This window comes from Caenorhabditis elegans, chromosome V (assembly GCF_000002985.6).
Source record: "Caenorhabditis elegans chromosome V".
NCBI classification, from domain to species: Eukaryota; Metazoa; Nematoda; class Chromadorea; order Rhabditida; family Rhabditidae; genus Caenorhabditis; species Caenorhabditis elegans.
Window position 1 is genome coordinate 1,846,201 of NC_003283.11, and position 14,622 is coordinate 1,860,822.

The following is a 14,622-nucleotide window of genomic DNA, read 5'->3' on the forward strand; positions in this document are numbered from 1 at the left end:
GATAAGAAAGATGGAGTCATTTTGATTGAAAAATGAGGCAGCACTGCCTGCTTTTTCTACTATGCCTAGGAGTTTTCAGGGCTCAAGGAGCTCCAACTGGCGACGATAACGGTAAGTAATTTTCTGAAAAATCATTAAAAAAATTATTATTCTAACAAAAATTATCAGGAAAATTTGGAAATATTGTTCTGAAAATATTTGGTGTGGAAGTTTAGTCTCACCACGAAAATTAAAGTGTTTAAATTTAAAAATTTCCAGCATCCTCCTTCTCGGATACTTTTGTCAGAAGCCACTTTCCAATAATTTTTGCGTCAACTGAAGCTCCAAACGCGACCAATTGTTTGGATAAGGTTTTTACTAATTATGAGGTAATTTTTACAACTTGCAATTCTTTTTTGTATTCTTATGTTTTCAGCTAAAAAGACATGTAAACGTGAAATGCGATGAGGCTGATGGTCTGGACAGGTGCTCCGGTTTGACACTGGTGTCGCATGATGATAAGGCAATTATCATTGCGTTCAGGTGAGAGGCTGACAACTGGGCAACCCGTGCCTGCCTACCTGCCTTCATGGCGACGCAATGTTTTAACCAAAAAATTCAGAGGCACCAAAGGAGTATTGCAATTGCTTGTGGAATCCGATGAGATAATGTACAGAAATAAGGTAAGCTCAACTTGGCAAAGTAGCATTTTTAAAGAACTACTTTTAGACCGCGTGGTTTGGTGGCGGAAACGTCGGTTTCTACTTTGCGAGAAGTTACAATTTACTATGGAATGCTGGAATGAAGGAAGACTTCAATACGCTGAAGCATGCATATCCCGGCTATGAGATTTGGGTGGGTGTTTTTCCCAAAAAGTACAAAAAAATTAAGGTTTAGGTTTAGACTTAGGGTTAGGCATTGGCTTAGACTTAGGCTTAGGCTTAGGCTTCGGCTTATTCTTTGGCTTAGACTGAGGATCAAGCTTAAGTTTGGCGTCAGTGGGGGAGCGTTAGCTGACGCTATTTAGGGTTAGGATTACAGCGTTTTTTTGATTTTTCAAAGGGTTCCCGTTGGCCGATTAGGCTTAGGCTTAGGCTTAGGCTTATGCTTAGGATTATGCTTAGGCCTAGACTTAGGCTTAGGCTAAGTCTTTGGTTCAGGCTTTTGTTGTTAGGCTAGGCTGGGCGAAAGGGGGAGAACTAGAGAAAAAAAATTCCAGAAAAATAAAAACCACGAAAAATGAAACATAGTCAGTCAAAAAGCCATGAAAAATTGTCACTTTCCGCCGATAACAGCCACGTTTTACGAAAATTTAAATTTCAAACTTATTAATTTTCAGGTCGGAGGCCACTCCCTTGGAGGATCCATGGCAGCTCTAGCATCCAACTACCTCGTCGCTAACGGACTTGCCACGTCGTCCAACCTCAAAATGATCACGTTCGGAGAGCCACGTACCGGCGACAAGGCTTTTGCAGACGCCCACGACAAAATGGTAACCTACTCGTACAGAATTGTCCATCACAAGGACATTGTCCCACATATTCCATTAAACGGAATGGCCGAGTTCCATCATCATCGGAATGAGGTTTGGTATGACAATGACATGCTGAAGGCCGTATTCAAGGAGTGCGATGCTCAGGAATCCCCGTTCTGTTCGGATAGTCATTTGGACTACGAGATTGAAGATCATCATCGATATTTTGGAATGTTTATTTCATTTTATGGCCGGAGAAATTGCACCGGCGATCCTTCAAACTAATTGATTTTTTATAAAAAAATGTTAAGCATATTTATGACTTGTTAAGCTTTCTAGCTTCATAAAAGAGTACATGGCAACACGAATTTATTCACGACTAGTAAAGTTCATAATCCTCAATACTCGGCACATCTGGGCTCTCTCGGTTTGTACCATGGCTTGTTTCTTTCTATCCATTCTCTCTGTCTCTTCTCCAGATTCTTACCAAACCGGTCTTCTTTGCCCTGCCACGAATACAGCTCCTTTGGCGGAATGTTTTCTTTCCAGTTCTGAATGACGCGTTCAAGATAAAAGGCGACTACTTTTGCGTTTGTATTTGTCGCAGACAGACAGTACTGTAGAATTGTTGCCATCTGAAAGAATGCTTAAATAAGTCAAAATTAAATTCGTCTATTTACCCTCTCATTAGTCTGGAAACGTGCACGTGGCCAGATAGTTGTACTTCATTGTTGCCGCCATTATGTGATCTTCCTCATCGTGCCATTCAAACTTTTTCTAAAAATTAGTTTTCAAGGTAATATAGTAGTTACTATCAAGTAAACTAGGACAAGGTAGAAATGTAGTTAGGCAGGCAAGCATGAACTTGGTTCTAAACAGAAACGTAGTTAAGCATGACATAGGCAGGGGGTGGCGAGAAGTCAAAATAGGTCGAATTTTTTATGTTTGTTCAGCGACTATAGTCTAAGAATGTAGACCAGAGATAAGCTTAAGCGTAAGCCTAAGCCTAAGTTTAACCTATGCCTAATTTTAAGCATAGGCCTGAGCTTAGCTTGAGCCTAAGCTTAGCTTAAGCCTAAGCTTAGCTTAAGCCTAAGCTTAGCTTAAGCCTAAGCTTAGCTTAAGCCTAAGATTAGCTTAAGCCTAAGCTTAGCTTAAGCCTAAGCTTAGCTAAGCCTAAGCTTAGCTTAAGCCTAAGCTTAGCTTAAACCTAAGCTTACCTTAAGCCTAAGCTTAGCTTAGGCTTAAGGTAAGCTTAAGCCTAAGCCTAATCTTAAGTCTAAGCCTAAGCTACGTTCCTGCATACGTGCCGAAAAAACGCCAGATTCTCATAACGAAGCCACTTTCTCAAAACTCATACCAGAGTGATAAACCGTGCACAAATGTAAAACCACGACTCGTAGTCGTCGGCAGGTCCTCGTGCCAATCGGAAATGCTGACGTCTCGACAAGTACGTGTTGATGACGTTCTTCGGCAGTGGCTCTCGCTCCAATTTGTTACGGGCATGTCGGGCCTGCTGAACGTACAGAGGCTGCAGCCCATTGTGCTTCGTCGTGCAAATGTTACGACGGATGTTTTGACGCGTCTCGGAGTTGAAGAAATTATTGAGCACCACGATTGATGTGTTGTTTCTGAGAAGAGAGAACGAAGAGGGGCGGATGTCGAGATGGGTGTAGCCAAATTCTTATGTTAAAACAAATCGGACCTCTGGTGAAGACATACCTTGTGGAGATCACTAATGCAGTAGAATGTTTGCTGAATAAGATGCACAGCCGAGTAGAGGTCAAGTGTTGTATTTTGTACGAGAAATCCCAAATCCCAGTGCAGCTGGAAAATATTTTGATTGCTCATAATGCTACATGGATTCTGAGTGATTGTTCTAACAAAATGACCAACCTGTGGTGTCAATATGTACTGCAAGTTTAGGTACTGGCCATATTTCATGACACGCATCGCGTTGTGTGAGCGATTCTTGTTGAGCTTGCACAGGATTTGCGCTTCTTTCTGTAAATTGAAAATTAGTTTAGTAAGTTTTTTGTTTAGTACAACTCACGGATCCGGCACTGTCGAAATTGATTGTCGCACGGTAGTGGAAATGATAGAAGGTCTGCTGGTACTGTGTTAAAGCCAAATATCGAAATACAGCTCTTCCCATGTTGCCAATCACATCTTCTTTGCAGAACATTCTGAAATGTTAATTTTTTTCATTCGATTTTCAGGTTTGAAAAAAACAGAAATCCGGGTGGATTAGTCTTTGGGCGTTCGGAGATACCCCGAAAAATGAGCCACTCGAGTTAGAGGCCGGCAGCCGCGGGGAGGTGCGGGGAACTACAGGCAAGTAGCGAGCAATAGAGATGGAGCAGCGGGCGGCAGTGGGCGTCAGCGGCCATCAGTAGGCGTAAGCGGGCGTCAGCGGGCGTTAGCGGGCGTCAGCGGGCGTCAGCGGGCGTCAGCGGGCGTCAGCGGGCGTCAGTGGGCGTCAGCGGGCGTCAGCGGGCGTCAGCGGGCGTCAGCGGGCGTCAGCGGGCGTCAGCGGGCGTCAGTGGGCGTCAGCGGGCGTCCGTGGGCGTCAGCGGGCGTCAGCGGAAGTCAGGGGGCGTCAGCGTCTGTAGGCGGGCGTCTGCGGAAGTCGGGGGGCGTCAGCGTCTGTAGGCGGGCGTCAGCTAGCGTCAGTGGGCGTCAGGGGGCAATAGCGGGCGTCAGCGCGCGTCAGTGGGCGTTAGCGGGCGACGAGGAAAATAAACTTACGGCGTAAGTCCCAACATGACCTTTGTCTCTTCACTGATGTGTTTGAAGTCGCTTTGAATCTCGACAGAATTCAATGTTTGCACGACCGGGAACTTATTCTCATAGGTGACACGTTTCCAACCAGTCTTTCCCGGCGCCTGCCATTCCACTCTTTTTGTCGGGATCGAATGCGGCTTCTGCTTCATATCACAGTTTCTCCATACAGTCAGTCCCATCTTCTTGGCACGTCCCTCCATCCATCTTCGATATTTTTGGTATCTCTTGCGCCGATGTCTCGTGAGTGTCCAATCCCAGCGCAGATGACGAGCCGCCTTTCTTTGTGGAGCCGAACACGTGTAGCGGTACTGTAGGTATCTGTAGATGTGCTCCACACGCTGGGATTTCAAGTAGGCAAGTCTCTCCCGGATGTCCTCTGGCTTCATCTGACCTTTTGCAATCACCTCCGTCTTTGCACGTTTCGATGCGCGAATGCGTCTGAAAATTCGGTGTCTTCTCTGTCGTTTCCTCAGCTTTCTGGCCTTCACGTGCTTCTTCTGCTCTTTTCGGGCTTCTCTCGCAAGCTTTTTGTCTTCTGGAGTCACGCCTTTGCTCACATTGATTCCAGCTTTCTTTTGCCTGTCCTTTTCGATCCATCTGTCGTATTTTCTTTTTACATCTCTCCATCTGGCTTTTTCCACTGTGAATTTTTTGTGCGAACACTCATTAGTCTTCTTCTCGGGCTTTTTCCGGAAATACGCTGCAAAAAATGGAAGTGATTTTGAATATTGTCTGGCAGCGGACACTTTGCTGGTTCGCAATACGCAAAATTTAAAAGTAGCAGGCGACACTTCACTGGTGGTATTCTACTGGACTCAAAAAATGCTTTTAAAAAAGGCTTGTGGACCACAAGTCAGCTGCTCTCGGCGTTTTTTTTAACTAGCGTAGCAGCGGACACTTCACAGGAGCCGAGATGTCGGCTGTTTTCGGCCAGCAACCGACATCTCACCGGCGCAATCTGAAACATTGATTACCTGGCAACGTTCCTGGATGGAAGAAGTAGTTCATTTTGTGAAAATAATTTGGAAATAATTGATTTGAACTTTATTTCTTGTTGGAAGTTGTTTGTTTTTTTCGTCACACGGGAATTATTTATTCTTTTATAAACTATAATGTCACGGGGAAAAAATGAATAAAAATCAATAAATAGGAAAACACGTCAGCCAATTTAAAAGTTTTAAATTTTGAAATTAAAAGTATCAGCCGACTTATCACAGGTGCTATTCTACTGGAGTCTTATTATAACCTATAAGGTCGGGTGCCCCATAAAGTCCCATCAAGGCTGTGCGGCATTTTTTTCGGCAAACGCACAAAACTGTATATTTCATACATGATAATCCAACTTTTATCATCGAAAATTAATATCGAAATGTAGAAAAATGTTTTTTTCTATCTGAAAATAATATTTATTTTTGTCGAAAAGCTCCAAGAAATAAGTCTCAAATAGTGCCTGAAAGTTGCTGTTTGCCGAAAAAGTGCCGATAATTTTTTGGCAAACGACAACTTTCAGGCACTATTTGAGGCTTTTTGAATATTTTCACCAAAAATAAATATTATTTTCAGATAGTACAAATCTTTTTACTACATGTCTTCATTAATTTTAGCTGAAAAAAGTTCGATTATCATGTATGAAATAAGTAATTTTTGCGTTTCCCGGAAAAATGCTACACATCCCCGGTTCCCATTAGAAATCATTTTAATTTGAAAATAACTGCTGCGTTTTTCAAATTTTTTCAAAAAAAGTTCCCCGCAGGCACTTTGAAAGGTTCTCAGCCACGAGACGTCGGCTGCTGTTGGCACTTTTTTCTCAAAACTAGCGTAGCAGCGGGCACTTCACAGGAGCCGAGATGTCGGCTGCCCTCAGCCAGCAGCCGACATCTCACAGGCGCCATCTGAAACATTGATTACCTGGCAACGTTCCTGGATGGAAGAAGTAGTTCATTTTGTGAAAATAATTTAGAAATAATTGATTTGAACTTTATTTCTTGTTGGAAGTTGTTTTTTTTTCGTCACACGGGAATTATTTATTCTTTTTTTAAATTATGATAGAATGTCAAGGGAAAAATTTAAAAAAAGATAAAAATTAATAAATAGAAAAACCCGTCAGCCAATAAATAAATGAGGAAAAATTCAAAAAGTTTTGGAAAAAATTGAATTGAAAGACGCCAATTTGGGCCAGTAAGTGATCATTATGAAGGGAAACTGGGGTGAAAATAGCACTGGGAGGAAGTTAGAGAAATCGATTGGAATGACAAAGAGTATGGAACTGGTAGCGTTGGGATTACTTTTTTAATCCTTCAACCTTCAACAAGATTCATCACATCTTCTATCTTTATCAAAGGTGCTTCGGAGCAACCCTTCAAAAAATGGAGACAAGAGCCCCGCACCGCCCAAGTGAACTGCTGCCAGTCGCTTTTCCTCCACATTTCTACGCGGGTCTCCTCGTCGTTTTCCAGCTGAGTGACTCGGATTTCGTTACCGCAATCGGTTAGGGTTACCATTTTTTGCTGGAATTTTTTGATTTCTGTGATTTTGGCCGAAAATAATTCTCTTGCAAATTCTTAACTTACATTTTTTAAATTACTCTCAAAGCAATATTCGCCCATTTTTCTCGCATTAAATGTGAATACCAAGTCAGAATCTGTGGCGATTTGTAGCAGCGCGGCGATGCTTGTCCCATCATTCAGATGGAATTCTGCTGATGACGTGGATGTCGAGGTGCTTCCACTGACTGACGAGGAGGAGGAATCTTCTTCTTTCTGGAATTTGGGTAGTGAAATGTCGGCTGCTTCTTTTAGTATTCTGACTCACAATATTCTGATAGGTGCTGTTCAATTTGCTAAGAAATACCGAATCGCTGGTGAGACTCTCGTTTTCATTAGATGCGTTTCCTTCCTGGAAGATAATTAATTTTAAGCGCCCGTCTTGTGTGCCTAGGCACCTAGGCAAACTTACATTCGAATTGGCCGATGGGGATGTGCTGGAATTGGCGTACTGCGAGGCTTGTTGGATTAGAGCCGCCAGGAAGTCATCTTGGGCTCCGAGCTTGATCTCTGCGGTGGCAAAGGGGTTGAACGAGAAGGGTGACGGTTGGGAGAGGGCTTTGAGGAGCAGATCTTCGGGCTGAAAATATTACAGTTTTTTTCTGTCTAAGATATGGTTTCGTCGCTTTTCAGAATTAAAAAAAAACTAAGTTTGTCCCATCACGGTTTGATCTACAAAAAATGGGGAAATTTTTTGCCCAAAAATATGTGACTTCAGCACGCTTTTAACCATACGAAATCAGTTGAGAACTCTGCGTCTCTTCTCCCGCATTTTTTGTAGATTTACGTAGATCAGGCCGAAATGAGACACTCTGACACCACGTGAAAATAATTAATTGGAGTGTAGTGCAGGGCTATTGTAAGATGTTTGCATTGTAGGATAACTTAAATTACTATAAGAAAAGGTTACTGCAGAGTTACTGTAAAGTTACCAGTTTTTGCAGGATTACTGTAGACTTATTATTGGGTTACTGTAGGGTTACTGTAGATTTTTAAAATATACTCAATGGTTACTGCCAAATTACTGGTTTTTGTAGGATTACTGTACTTTTGATAAATATTATCCTAGGGCTGATGTTTTGTATTTTTATAGCTACTGTAGTGTACTTGTGTCTTGAAATAGGATTAAAGTAGAATTTCTGTCGACTTATTATTGGGTTACTGTAGGGTTACTGTAGATTTTTAAAATATACTCAGTGGTTACTGCCAAATTACTGGTTTTTGTAAGATTACTGTAATTTTGATAAATAGTATTTGTATAGCTACTGTACTGTACTTGTGTCTTGAAATAGGGTTGAGGTAGGATTACTGTAGTCTTATTATTGGGTTACTGTAAGTTTACCCAGACGTAGAGTCTACGTCGTAGACTAAGATTACTGTATTCTCAGTGGCAGTTAAATTTTTGTAGTTAAGGTATTGTAAATCAGGGGTGGTCGGCAATTGCCGTTCGACCAATTTTTTGTCTACAAAAATTGTCAAGTTGCCGGTTTGCTGATTTGCCGGAAACTTTCATTTCCGTCAATCTGCCGATTTGCCGTTTGCCAAAATCAACTTGCCAAAAGTTTTAGAGGGATTTTTATAAGACGGAAACACTTAAAACTGGGCCTTTTGGAACCTTTTTCTGTTTTCTTTAGATATTTTCATAGAATGTGTTTGCTTTTCAAAATAGCTGTAGGAACATTAATAGGATGCGTACAATTTTGCAATTAAAATTGAAATACTGAAACTTCCAAAAAAGTGCGAAACCACAATTTGCAGAAAATTCCAGCAAATTCGCAATTTGCCGGTTTTCCAATATAAATTTACTCGAAGAAAATCTCGTAAATGGTTGTCGAAAAAAAAGTTTTTGAAAAGTACTGTGAGACTACTGTAGGTAGATTATGTTCCAAAATTCAAGACAGAAAACTCCAAGTCAAAGTTTAAAAAAAGCTGCAATTTATATTTCCTAGATTTCCCTTTAAACTTCAAAAAGCATTTTAAATATTTTGAAGATTTTTCCTTTCAAAAAAAAAGTAAAATTGTTTTGCTTTTCCGTTCAACCATGTCCAGTTTAAACATTCCAATCCATGTCGAAAATTGGACACAACCAAGCTTCGCCCCGCGACGAAAAAAAAAACTGGATTTCTTCTTTTTTAGAATTCGCATTTATATACATACATATATTCAATATGTAAAAGCTACTTTGCAAAACGTTCCTAAAATCTGTCTGCGTCTCTTACCCCCACCATTGTGTCTTCCGCAGGCGCCCCACGCGTGCGGGCGCGCGGAAAAGAATTGTAAAAATTAATGCGAATTTCGGTGATTTCTAGGTCACTACTATTCGCTTTTCAAACATGTTTTCTACCTAGAAAATTGCAGGAAATTTGAGAGACGCAGTAGCGAAACAGATATGGTTTTTGCAATTGGGTAACACACGAATTTTTGACAGACATCTGACTTTGGGTGACTGGGTGGAAAACTGGTTTTGATCTAGAATCTCACCTGTTTCTTGACTCGCGGAGCATAGTTCGCTGGAGCCTGTGAGTTGATTTTCTCCTCACATATCGCCCAAAGTCCTCCGGGTCCTAGAATACATTTTTGGAACCCGTTGTGAATTTATTAAGCCAACCTGTGTCATGTTTCCGTTTCAAGTGAAATTTCATAGTTGTAGGCGATCTGTCGTTAGTCACCCAGTGGCAAAATCTGCAGCGGACACCTGCCAGGCCATGAGTTCGGAGGTCGGTGAAAAACTCCCAAACCTGAAATTTAATTTAAGTTGCTGTGAGTAGGCCTGAGGTCGTATCGTAAATTCTTTTTTTAGGTAGGCTTAGGCTTAGGCTTAGGCTCAGGCTTAGGTTTAGGGCTAGCCTTAGGCTTAGGCTTAGGGTCAGGTTTAGGTTTAGGCTAAGGCTTAAGCTTGGGCTTGGCGTCAGTGGCGAGCGTGAGCTCGACGCTATTTAGGCTTAGGTTAGGCTACAGCTTAGGCTCAGGCTTAGGCTTAGACTCACACTTAGGTTTAGGCTTAGGCTCGAGCTCAGACTTAGGTTGAGTCTCAGGCTTAGGCATAGGCTTCGGCTTCGGCTTTGGCTTTGACTTGGGCTCAGGATTATCTCTGGACTATATTCTTAGATCATAGCCTATAATTACTGGTTTTACCGCTATCATTATCCTAAAAAAATAAAATGACTCACCGGATTGCTCTTTTTCCTTCCTGCATTTCTTGGGTTCGGAATATTCGGTGCCGGGGCTAGGCCCGTCCTCATCACACTCTCCGGGAAAACTGTAGTTGTTGTCAACATTTTTGTGAATTGAAAGCTAGAAGAGAGAGGGTTGATGAACTTAGGAACAGTGAGCGATATTAGTTTTAAACCATTTTTAAAAAGTTTGCAAGCCTGCTCAATGCTTATCAATGGAGCAAATTTGCAGAAAATAACAAAACAAAAGTAAAATCAAAAATCCACAAAAAAAGTCATCCAAGTTTGTATGTACTGCATACTAAAATAGAAGTAGGGGGTAGAAAGGGGGACGGAAATCGAAAGCTGACCCCATTTTTTGTTCCGAAAATTGTCGCCGAAACACAGTGTATTTGTTATTTTTGGTGTGGTTCTAGCATGATTTCTGGTTATTCTACATATGTTTAGTGTAGGACTTAACAAAAACGCTCGGATTTAGGCTTAGGCTTAGGCCTAATCTTAGACTTGAGTTTGAGATTTATTTTGAGCTTAGGCTTATGTTTGGGCTTAGGCTTAAGCTTAGATTTGAGTTAAAGCTTATGCTCAGGCTTAGGCTTAGGCTCAGTCTTATTCTTAGGCTTTGGCCTAGGCTTAGGCTTATGCTTAGACTGAAGCTTCAGATTGAGCTTAATCTGAGGCATAGGCTTAGGTTCAGGCTTAGGATTAGGCGTAGTTTTAGGCTTATTCTCAGGCTTTGGCTTAAATTGCCACAATCCAGGCCTATTCATATTCTGATTTACGTCAATTTAGCGTAACACAACTCTAACCATTTTTGAATCAAAAAATTAAAAGTATATTTGGAAATTTCCAGGTTCACAATCATATTTAAAAACTAGTTTTTTTTCCAAAAACCCGCATGCCTACACTCAAATTCACAAAAAGATTTTTTCGTCCTGTGGTGGGGGAGTGGGGGTGAAAGAGAGGCGGAACGCGCGCACCCCTTCCAAAGTTTTTAGGATGGGATTTTTGAATTGTGAATTTCGAATTGAATTGCTTTTGCTTTTGGTCAGGGGAGGGCAAATTGCCTGCAGGCGGAATTCAGGAATTTACGAATTTACGCGAAAAATGGGATGCGAAAATGAAAAACGGCCGGGTAGGGGGGAAGGCGAAGAAAGCATAAATTTCACACGATTTTTGGGAGAAATTTGCATAAATTTTTTCGTTTTGAAATTTTGTTACTCGAAGCTTCTGGAAAGGGAAATTTGAATTTTTCGTAACCTTGAGATTGCATGCTTCTGCTTGATTTTTTGGCAGAAAGTGACCTTGTCTCAAGCAGTGATATTTTTGAGGTAAAATAAATTTGAGAAAGAAGAAATATATATGAATCATATTTTTTTAAAAATAAAGGTGATTCAGAAAAAAAATTGAGAAGGAATTTTTGGATAGTTTCACAGTACTAGGTAAAAGTACACTATAAATCACCTATTTTACTCGTAGTAGCTCAAAATAGTAGGCAGGCAAGCATAACCTTTCACGGGGTTCTGGCCTTCCTTATTGAATTTTTCGCGCTCCATTGACAATCGCCTGCCAGACAACGCGTCGGAAAGTCGTGTACTCCACACGGACAAATACATTTAGTTTTACAACTAGAATCGAGCCGCAACGCGCCGTAAATCTACCCCAGATATGGCCGAGCCAAAATAGCCTAGTTCGGCAAACTCTTCCATTTCAATTTATGAGGGAAGCAAGAAATTTGTGACCTTACCTCGTAGGCATATGCCTGCCTACCATGAAACTACAGTGTGAAGTTGTAGGCAGGTAGGCAGGTCAACAAACTTTTTCTGTTAATGTGTAAGTGTATTTAAATTGAAAAATGAAATTATTTCAAATTTCGTATAGTGTTTTGCAAGGCAAAATCGTTCAGAAAAAAATTTTCAACCAAGAAATGGGCGGAGCCTAGTAGAGATTGGTTTAAAGGAAGCTTTATATACAAATTTCAGACTGAAAATTATTTGAAATTGATGTTTTTTAGTCAATCATTCACCTATTCGTAATTATCGAAAAAAGTGAAACCAAACGGAAAAAGTGAAAATTTCAAGCTTTACACATAAATCATATGCATTTTGACGGCTATACTTAAACCCGACGAATGTCACTGAAATATTGAAATTTGAAATTGAAATTTACTGAAAAAAAAAGAAGTTTGTTCCTCGTTTTTAAGGGCGCCGAACTTTTTTTTGAAAACTTTTTTGAAAACTTTTTGTTGAAGAAATTTGGTCAGCTAACATATAAAACAAAAAAAAGACCGGGAAAAATTCAAATCGGAAATATAAAAATTTAGTCCTAAAAATTTATGAAATCCGATATTTTTGGAAAGTGGGAGCGAGGCGAAGAAGGTCGCTTTTCTTGGGAGAAGGGGGCGGAGCCTATGTCAGGGGTTGGAAGAAAATTTTCAGAATTTTTAATTTTTAATATTTTAAAAAATCATAACAATTTCAAAATAGACCCCGCCCATTTCTTGGTCCATTTCTCTTTATTTTTCAAAAATTTGAAAAAAAAATGTTTTCGATTTTTTTTTGGAAATTTAAAATTGAATATTTTAGAGAAAGTTTTTGTAAAACATAATTTTGAAATTATGGAAAACTTTTTTTAAATGAAAATAACCAAATATCCAAGATGTGGGCGGAGCCTATTTTACGATTTTTTTTTCTGAAATTTTTCTAAACTTTCACACAGATCTGAAACTTGTGCTAACCGTAGAATATTTCAGATCTATGCGAATTTTTTTTTAATTCAGAAATCTCAAAATAGGCTCCGCCCACATCATGGTTGTTCAGGAATTTGCATGGAATTTTTTCCGAAAATCTAGAAAAAAATGGGGGGTTTTTTCAGAATTTTTGTCATAATTTTCCTAATTAAAAAAAAATATCACACGTGGTGGCATGGTGCCTGTCCCATTACGGTTTGATCTACAAAAAATTCGGGAATTTTTTCCACAAAAATGACGTCAGCATATGCAAAATCAGTTGAGAAGTCTGCGTCTATATTCCCGCGATTCTTGTGGATCAAACCAAAGATGGGACACTCTGGCAAAACGTGTGTTCATATTGTGAAAAAAATTTGAAATTCTGAGTTTTTTCACCTAAAAAATCGCAATAAATAGTCAAAAAAACATTTTCAAAAAAAAAATTTTTTGGAATTTTTTTCAAAAATTTTAAATATTTTTTTAAATAAAAAAAGCATAGTAGGTCCTACATTCAAGCAAGGGAGAACCCCCAAAAAATTTAAAATCCAAGTAAAAAAGTGTCCAGAAAAGCGGAAATTAAACAATTAGCAATTCGATAAATCCAATATCTCCGAAAAATGAGAGGCGGAGAGGCGGCGCCAATTTTGGTGTGGATTTTAGAAAGGCCGACGAATTGAAAATGGACGAAAAGAAGAATGGATTACTGACCGGTTTTGTGGTTTTTGAGATGATGGAAAGGGGGAAGGTGAAGCATCAAAAGAAGAAGCAGACAGGGAGAGTAGAAAATGGATATGGGAAACAAAGTTTTTGAAGGTGGGAAGCTTTTGACAGAAAGAAAGAAAATACGCAAATTATGGTAAAACGATTTGATTTTCGAATTGGGGAGACTTGAGAAGAAGCTATTGCCAATTTTAAAATAAATGAGAAATGTGCGCGCGCGCTAAAGTTTCGGGTGATGTTAATCTTGAAATCTAGAAACATCTAGATATTTTATTGAATATTAGAGATGCCACCGATTACAAGATGCCCTGGAATTGAGGGTCTCACAGCGAAAGAAAATGGGTACTGTAGGGAAGCTGGGTCCTACAACGAAAACAGTATTTCAGGTCCCTTTAACGAAGTTTAATAGCGAAAATGGGTCTCGCAACGAAAATGGGTTTTTTATTAAAGTTTCGCCACGAACGATGAACCCTGCGAAAATGTGTCCCGCAACGAATATAGTTTTTAGGTATCACGTAATGGGTCTCGAAGCGAAAATCAGGGTTCCAGTTAAACTGGGTCCCGCAACGAAAATGGGCCTTTCAGCGAAAACCGTTTTAAGGTCCCTCGCGTGGTGTCAGAGTGCCTCATTTCGGCTTGATCTACGTAGATCTACAAAAATGCGCGGAGAAGAGACGCAGAGTTCTAAACTGATTCCGTATGGTTAAAAACGTGCTGACGTCACATATTTTTGCGCAAAAAATTCCCGCATTTTTTGTAGATCAAACCGTAATGGGACAGCCTGACACCACGTGGTCCCTTTAAAAAAAAGTGGAGCTTGTAGCGAAAATGGGTTTTCCAGCTGGATCCTGCAGGTTCCGCAATTAAAAACGGGTTTCCTATATTAGGTCCCGCAACGAGCAAATTTGGGTCTCGCAACGAAGCTGGGTCTCGCAACAAAATTGGGTCCCGCAGCGAAAAGAAATGGGTCCCAAAGCGAAATTTATTTCTTCGGTAATTATCCAAATTTTTTTCGCTTCGAGACCCAAAATTTGACGACCTGGAAAATATTCCAAAATATTAGCTGTAATTCTCTATACACTGGAAAAAAACTATTTTTCTTTTCATGAAATTGGGCCAATTTCAGAATTATTTTCATAACTAGTGCCTGGATTTTTTTTCAAAACTTGACTTTACTATCGGTGGCCGAATTTTCCCATTTCACGGCCACGTCTGAGCTAGGGC

General features: G+C 40.2%; 2 protein-coding genes, 1 non-coding gene and 1 pseudogene across 8 annotated transcripts; 2 read left to right on the forward strand and 2 right to left on the reverse strand.

Annotated features, from left to right (window-relative positions):
* Nucleotides 1–1,815, forward strand: T10B5.7 (Fungal lipase-type domain-containing protein; the record flags this gene model as incomplete). Of its 2 annotated transcripts, NM_071116.6 has the most annotated exons (6): nt 1–111; nt 259–368; nt 416–522; nt 602–662; nt 709–834; nt 1,319–1,815. In NM_071116.6, the coding sequence occupies 6 exons, from the start codon at nt 33–35 to the stop codon at nt 1,736–1,738; spliced, it is 903 nt and encodes a 300-aa protein (NP_503517.1). The 2 variants fall into 2 exon arrangements, with proteins under 2 accessions (NP_503517.1, NP_001300196.1); NM_001313267.3 differs by lacking the exons at nt 1–111; nt 259–368; nt 416–522 and having other exon boundaries at nt 648–662; nt 1,319–1,738.
* Nucleotides 1,816–1,872: 57 nt separating this feature from the next.
* On the reverse strand, nt 1,873–5,245 carry T10B5.2 (annotated as a pseudogene). Of its 2 annotated transcripts, one of them has the most exons (8): nt 5,212–5,245; nt 4,202–4,937; nt 3,507–3,639; nt 3,350–3,457; nt 3,176–3,280; nt 2,814–3,084; nt 2,134–2,230; nt 1,873–2,088 (listed from the first exon to the last, which is right to left on the reverse strand). In that variant, coding segments are annotated over exons 1-8 (1,700 nt in total). The 2 variants fall into 2 exon arrangements; another variant differs by lacking the exon at nt 5,212–5,245.
* Nucleotides 5,246–6,192: 947 nt separating this feature from the next.
* Nucleotides 6,193–10,076, reverse strand: T10B5.10 (BED-type domain-containing protein; the record flags this gene model as incomplete). 3 transcript variants are annotated; one of them, NM_001392485.1, is made up of 7 exons in its annotated part: nt 6,193–6,744; nt 6,808–6,996; nt 7,049–7,132; nt 7,193–7,360; nt 9,262–9,344; nt 9,389–9,518; nt 9,951–10,076. In NM_001392485.1, 7 exons carry the CDS (start codon nt 10,056–10,058, stop codon nt 6,535–6,537), a joined length of 972 nt encoding a protein of 323 aa, NP_001380083.1. The 3 variants fall into 3 exon arrangements, 2 of the variants coding, with proteins under 2 accessions (NP_001380083.1, NP_001368568.1); NM_001380606.1 differs by having other exon boundaries at nt 6,535–6,744; nt 9,951–10,022; NR_132518.1 differs by lacking the exons at nt 9,262–9,344; nt 9,389–9,518; nt 9,951–10,076 and having other exon boundaries at nt 6,249–6,744.
* T10B5.12 lies at nt 9,581–9,643 on the forward strand. The gene has a single exon (NR_068618.1). It is a non-coding gene; the product is annotated as an Unclassified non-coding RNA T10B5.12 (non-coding RNA).
* Nucleotides 10,077–14,622: the final 4,546 nt, after the last annotated feature.